Below are 7,203 nucleotides of genomic sequence, written 5' to 3' on the forward strand. Positions count from 1 at the left end.
AATTCTATTAACTAATGATTATAAACCCAGTTAATCTCACCGAGTGATAAACTTGTCTTTAAAAATGCCATAGGACTCATTTTACTGCCCTGCTGCAAGGAATCTTAATGAGCAAAGGGGTTTTTAAATCACAAGTAGCTTTTTTCCTCCTAAATTGGAATCATCCCAGTGCTTCAGTATATACAAGCTAAGTGTTTCAGCACCAATGAACAGTGTCTTAAGAAACTCATGGGGTTTCTCAGCTCAGCCTCTTCCAATTCACACTGCAAGGAAAACTCTGGCCTACTTTCAAGGGTTGTGGTAAGGACGAGATAAAGCAATGTGCTACGAGTTGCTTTGGAGGCGTAGTATGACGTGCTGGTGCAGAGGAAGTAGAAAATGTTGAATACTTTTGCACTTCCCTCGAAAGTGATCCAAGTTTTCAGAAGTGATTATATTAAGAGCATGTACCATGTAAGGTACAAAGTCTGACTTCAGACATCAGATGTAAACAGGAGGCATAAATAAACTAAGTGGATTTCTGGGCACAAGCACAAAGAGGATAATCCTGTTTATTAGGACATTTGGAGTGACACATACGCAATATGTTTTTAAAGCCTTTTATTTCACAGACATGGCGATACGTTTACAAAGACATGGAAAACTGACTTGATCACATAGCGGAATGGCAAGACATTCTAGTGAAGACTGCTGCACTCCTTCATGGGAACACTGCCCCAGTTACCAAGCAAGCTAAGTGTGTTGAGCTGAAAACCATGGAGATGAGATGCAGGGAAGCAGGCTTAATATTCCTCTCCTTCCTCTTCCCCCTCCCCTTCGATAGAATCCACACCCACTTCCTCATAATCCTTCTCTAGGGCAGCCATGTCCTCCCGAGCCTCCGAGAACTCGCCTTCCTCCATCCCCTCCCCAACATACCAGTGGACAAAGGCACGCTTGGCATACATCAGGTCGAACTTGTGGTCCAGGCGAGCCCAGGCCTCAGCAATGGCGGTGGTGTTGCTCAGCATGCAGACGGCACGCTGGACTTTGGCCAGGTCGCCCCCGGGGACCACCGTGGGGGGCTGGTAGTTGATACCAACCTTGAAGCCAGTGGGGCACCAGTCCACAAACTGGATGCTACGCTTGGTCTTGATGGTGGCAATAGCAGCATTGACATCTTTGGGAACAACGTCACCGCGGTACAACAGGCAGCAGGCCATGTATTTGCCGTGACGAGGGTCACATTTCACCATCTGGTTGGCTGGCTCAAAGCAGGCATTGGTGATCTCTGCTACAGAAAGCTGCTCGTGGTAAGCTTTCTCAGCAGAGATGACTGGAGCATAGGTGGCAAGAGGGAAATGGATTCGGGGATAGGGCACCAAGTTGGTCTGGAATTCTGTCAGATCTACATTCAGGGCACCATCAAATCGCAGGGAGGCTGTGATGGAGGACACAATCTGACCTATCAATCTATTCAGATTGGTGTAGGTGGGGCGCTCGATGTCGAGGTTCCTGCGGCAAATGTCATAGATGGCTTCATTGTCCACCATGAAGGCGCAGTCGGAGTGCTCCAGGGTGGTGTGGGTGGTCAGGATGGAGTTGTAGGGCTCGACTACCGCTGTGGAGACCTGAGGAGCTGGGTAGATGGAGAACTCCAGCTTGGACTTCTTGCCATAGTCGACAGACAGACGCTCCATCAGCAGGGAAGTAAAACCGGAGCCAGTGCCACCACCAAAACTGTGGAAGACCAGAAAACCCTGGAGACCTGTGCATTGGTCAGCCTGTGGAATAAATTGATATTGATGTAAAGAATTCAATTAAAAACCACCTAAACTTGGGTTAAATAAAAACCTCCCTACTCCCACTCACAATGGCAGCCTTCCTTTCTTGGAGATATATATGTATCAATCAACAATCTATTATATTCTGGGGTTCTCTCAATGCTGTGGACTGCTCAGAATGCTTTGGCTATTGGGTGCTACAGAAAAGTGATAAAGTGATTTTGTAATCACGAGTATCGGAAAGCCTGTAGTATGCCGCAATAAGTAGTACATATCGTCATAGTTCACTACTAATATAGTAGCTTCTGTATTTTCCTTCACTGTAAAACTTGAGATATGTTAATACTCTTTTCTGTAGAGGAGAGAAAGACAAACAACAGCAACCTATCTTGCTGTATTCTGGACAACATAATAGGTTTACCAGCTTCCTGATCCTGTCGAGGACCAGGTCAATGATCTCTTTGCCAATGGTGTAGTGGCCCCTGGCATAGTTGTTGGCAGCATCCTCCTTGCCAGTGATGAGCTGCTCGGGGTGGAAGAGCTGGCGGTAGGTTCCCGTGCGCACTTCATCTGTGGAGAAATGGTGATGCTGAACAAACTTCATTTTTTTCCTTAAAAAATGCCTTTGGAGTAACCATTCCTTTAAAGTTTTATCTGACAAAATAAGTTATCATTTGTCTTGTTATCATTGCCTCCTAATTATGACTAAATTCATATTCACATTATTAACTGGAGCTTGAACAAAGACTTCTTTTAGTTAAGTAGAAGTCATTTATTTGTTTTTTTAATGTACTTATTAGATGCCCAGTAGCCAAGACTCTGGGCATTTTTTGTGACACTTCATGGTTTTTTAGGGGCTTTACTATAGCAGATTCTTAAAGCATTTAACTTATAGCAGGGTATAGCTACTTCATATTTAGAAAACGGCCATACATTTGGGTTTAGAAATCTTTAGTCCACCCTTCCCCCATTTGGTGCTCTTTCAGTGTGTTGGACTACCATTCCCACCACCCTCATCCAATATAATCACTAGCCATTTTGGTACAGGATGATAGGTATTGTAATCCAACACATCTGGTGTGTACCCAGAATACAATTTTAGTTCTTTGGAAAAATTTCATGCTCAGTAAACTGGAGTTTGCACTCACCAATCACAGTTGGCTCCAAATCTACAAAGACAGCCCTGGGGACGTGCTTGCCAGCTCCCGTCTCGCTGAAGAACGTGTTGAAGGAGTCATCTCCTCCGCCAATGGTCTTGTCGCTGGGCATCTGCCCATCCGGCTGGATGCCGTGCTCAAGGCAGTAGAGCTCCCAGCAGGCATTGCCAATCTGGACACCGGCTTGGCCGACGTGGATGGAGATGCACTCACGCTGCAGCAAGCAAAGAGAGGGAGAAATAATTTAAAAATACATGTAATGCATTTGGCTTGCTAAGGCCACATTGCAGGTAGTTCTGTGCTTTAATCAACAAAATGCCCCAGGGAGAACATCTGCAGAATGTTCCAGGCTGAATGAGAATTCCCAGAGGAAGCCTGTGGCAAGCATTTATTACCCTGCTCACTAATTTCCTCATTCTCAGAAGCATCTATATCTTTAGATGCCTTTAAAAGATTAGATATCAATGCTTGTTAGTCCTGATACCTGTATAAAAACTCCAGGCAGCATACCAGTAAATAGGGAACAAGAAAGGCTATTATCAGTATGCCTCATTTGTGGGTTTTCCAGAATTCTCAGAGGAAAACAGAATGCTGCACTAAGTCGACCTCTGATTTGATCCCACAGGAATTTTCTTAAATATAGTTAGTGAGCAGGTAAGCAGGCATGATGCTGCTTATTTGGATACCTGTATTTTTTAACTTTTAAAATGGATTACCTTTTTTTCTGAAAGAAAATGGTGCTTATTTAAGACACCAGAAGCAATCTGAGTGTTATTGCTGTAGTCCTGATGGTGCTATAATTTAAGTGAGCTAGAGATGCAGGAATGTACACTCAGTGACCTTGTTCTACTTAGCACAAGCATGGTACTACTTATTATAGGTTATTTTAACCCATGATGAGCTGTAGATGCAACTTTGTATATCCAATTCCTGCTGGGGTGGGTTGATGTTTAGTGTGAATACAATGAGCACAGGTCATGCAATTGCACAGTATTGTCATGCACAGTTGACAATACAATTAACATCTGAAGAAATGTTCTTATTGACCTGTTAGCGCTCCACAGAAATAGTTACTAAGTTTTGGTGACTGCCTGCAGAGTGGTAGTGGTGAAGATACAACCTATTTGGTTCCCAATATATTTTGAGGGAACCCTTCACCAAGAGAAATGTGGTAAAGCCGTAGCAGAAAGGATGTTCCAAACAGTTTTTAAAGGAGAGGAAGAGGCTTTAAAGTTTTTATGAGATAAAGGTGTTCCCCTGAAGTGCCCTGGGAGCTATATATATTTTGAAGCTGACATTTTTTTCCTTAGAATTTGCCATGGCTCACCTCTTTTATACTAAATGTTATGTGCGCCCTCAGACTTTTATGAAGCACTTTGCTGAATGTAACAGGACAAAAAACTGAGCATAAGAACAGAACAGAACAGACTTTTACAAGTAATAAGATATTCTGCTCAAGCAGATCGCTAGTCAGGTACAGTTACAGTTTAAGGTCCTGGGCTGGATGAAGAGAACACTTTCAACATTCACTTGCCAGTCTAATGAAATTCCAGCACTAAAGAGGACTTTGTCACCAAAGGGAATTCTGTGGTCTGTAAAAACACCATGAATAAGCTACTCAGTACAAAGCAGCAAATGTGCTCTCAGCAGCCAACATCCTGAATGGCCTGCCAGCAGTCATACCACTCGCAAACCATCAGCTGACTCAGAAGGAAAGCGGATGCTGCCAGCGTCTCGCCCACGTCTGCAGGTCGGCGAAAGACCAATCAAACACTGGCTCCTTACCAGCATCAATTCACTTGCTGTGAGACATCTGCTTGCAGCTTGTCACTGGGATTATCTGAGGCCCAGATCTAAATTTTTTCAGATGCCTTGCCTGCTGCACACACAACCCGCTTGTGCTCATCCCGCGCAGGCCCCACCCTTCCCGCAGCATGTCCCCCCTGCCTCAACACATTCCACTTGGTTCTCCCAAGAATCTTCCCCTTGACAGATGGCATGAGGGGCGTCACATGCCACTGAGCCTTTCGGATACCCCTGCAGCCAAGCCAAGCCAAGCCAAGCCAGCAGATTCACAGCATACCGTAAGAATGCCAAATTCCAAATCTAGCCATTCATAGGCTCCCTCCACAACAAGCCACAAGGCTCCTTCCAGCGGCTTGTTTTAGCCATCTGCTTTGTTCAGGCTGGGATCATGTGGTAGGGCTAAGGAGGATTTTGCTCTTTGGTGCAGCCCCACTGGACAGTCATGAGAAAAGTCTGCAGTTCATCCTTCATTACGTATTTTTATATGCCTCCTTTGCTGTTTGCAAAGACAACCTCAAACAGCTGCTAGAAGAAGATGGGTAAAATATGGGGTAGGTAGGTTTTGAATGCGTCAGAACTACCAGGAGTCTCGATGGATGACAAGACGGTTTTGAAGAAGTTCTCGAAATGGAGGGGGCTGGGGAAAATGGAGAAGTGCGCCATGCAGAAAGCTCTGTTCCGTTGGAGTCGGAACAAAGTCGCCATGCAAGATCGGGCAATGCGCGGTGCGAGGGGAGGCACGCAGGCATGGTCTCCTCCCCGCCAGCGGAATAGCCGCAGCCCCCCCCCACCGGGGGTGGCTCTGCTACTGCAGCGGAAGCAGAAGCCCCCCCCCCACACACACACCCTCTTGCGCGCGCTTTCTGCCCCTGGCAAGGCGATCAGCCATCCGCTTCTCCGCCACCAGCGCGGGAAAGTGTAACGGCCGGGGCGGGGAGGAGCCACAAGCAGCTCCTTGCGCCTTCCCTGCTTCAAGCGGGGAGGGCGGCGGGGGCCCTCCGGTGCGCCCACCCCAGCAATCCAACCACCTCGCCCTCCTCCTCTTACAAGCCTATTATGCCATGCAACGGGGGGTAGCGGTCTGGGAGCTGGCCACGGCCGAGGAGAGGTGGGTTCGGATCCTCACCCAGTGGGTGACGCTGGCAGGGCACCGTCTCCCTCCGGCTAACCTACCGCACAGGGATGTTGTTAAGAAAATCGGGGACGGGGAAGAGAGAGCTGCTGAGCAGGGGTCACGGTTAGGCAGGACAGAGCATGCCATCAGCAATAAAACGCGCCCATTTGCACCTCGGTGCTTTCATAACGCTCAGTATCCCCCTCGATCGCCCTCTTCCAAGCCCGCCGTCGAAACTCCCACCTTCTAGAACCTTCTCCCTAAATTCCTGCCCCACCCATCGCTCTTCAACGCCACGGACGTTTCCCCTACCTTACCCACCCTGATACCAGGGGTGACCCGATTCCCGCCCTCCATTTCAAACCACCTCGAGTGAACTTTAGGAGCAACCCTCCCTTTCTCTCCTGTCGACGTTTTCCTTTGTGCCCCTTGCAAATGACCCCTTCCTGTAGGACTCCCAAGTCACCCTTTCTGCGACAGATCGCATTTCTTTCCATAATTGGCGGATTAAGAGCAACCAAAATGAAACAAAAGAGTGCAAGCTTTCGTTTTCTCCAGAAAGCTTCAGTAGTCTAGGCGGTGGTCTTGGGCCGATTTTCTCATGGCCCAGTAAGATACCTCTGCTTTTTTATCTTCCCTCTCATCATCCCTGAGGGCTTACAATTAAGGTGGCCTCACAGCGCCGCTTCCTCAAGTCATCAATTCTCTCTAGCTACAAGCTTTCCGCCCTCCCCGCCTTTTCTAGGATCCTTCCACTGAAAACAGCCATCTACGGGCTTGCTTTTCCAGCCGTCGCGGAACTCCACTCCAGCTCCGCGCTCTCCATTTTTTCTCCTCCATCCGCCCCACGCTCCTCTCTAGCATCGCCCCCTTTGAGTGTCCCTTGCACTACGGCCCTCCGCCTGCCACTTTCTCCTCCTTCACCTTGCCTCACTCACCATGATGCTGACGAGAAACGATTGCCGGAAACAGGAGAAGGAAGAGGGGGGAAGTTAGGAAACCTCTGATGTTACTTCTCCCGACAAGCTAAGAGTCGATGTAAGTAACAGAATGGAAAAGGAAGGGGCCGCCCCGCTGCTTTTATATCACATCTCCCTCTCCAAGCTGGGTGGGGAAGCTGGCCTTACATGTATTTAGGATAATGAAGCCATTGCGCAGCTTTTATTGGCCAGTCTCCCGTGTCTATCTGTGAGCTCACAATCACTGATTGGCTGAGATCAATAACCCCTTTTCTGCTATGGGAGACAACGATTTTCGATGGGAGGGAGAAAATAAAAGATGTGGGGATGGAATCGGTTCTTCCTCAGTAAAGAAGAACCACGGCAAATCCATTTTCGGGGAAGGGCTTCTGCGTATCAGCCTT

General features: G+C 47.6%; 1 protein-coding gene across 1 annotated transcript; it reads right to left on the bottom strand.

The window, feature by feature from the left end:
* Positions 1-585: 585 nt before the first annotated feature.
* Positions 586-6,925, bottom strand: LOC123033156 (tubulin alpha-1A chain). The gene is made up of 4 exons (XM_044449588.1): positions 6,779-6,925; positions 2,912-3,134; positions 2,185-2,333; positions 586-1,763 (listed from the first exon to the last, which is right to left on the bottom strand). The coding sequence occupies exons 1-4, from the start codon at positions 6,779-6,781 to the stop codon at positions 783-785; spliced, it is 1,356 nt and encodes a 451-aa protein (XP_044305523.1). The 5' UTR covers positions 6,782-6,925; the 3' UTR covers positions 586-782.
* Between the last annotated feature and the right edge of the window lie 278 nt (positions 6,926-7,203).

Source organism: Varanus komodoensis, unplaced genomic scaffold (assembly GCF_004798865.1).
Source record: "Varanus komodoensis strain SLA01 unplaced genomic scaffold, ASM479886v1 scaffold59_1, whole genome shotgun sequence".
NCBI classification, from domain to species: Eukaryota; Metazoa; Chordata; class Lepidosauria; order Squamata; family Varanidae; genus Varanus; species Varanus komodoensis.

Excerpts from the sequence above, each read along its gene's own strand:
- LOC123033156 (XM_044449588.1), bottom strand. Across the intron at positions 2,334-2,911 it reads TTTGGAGCCAACTGTGATTG|ATGAAGTGCGCACGGGAACC; the intron begins GTGAGTGCAAAC and ends ATTTCTCCACAG. Across the intron at positions 1,764-2,184 it reads TCGACAGGATCAGGAAGCTG|GCTGACCAATGCACAGGTCT; the intron begins GTAAACCTATTA and ends TTTATTCCACAG.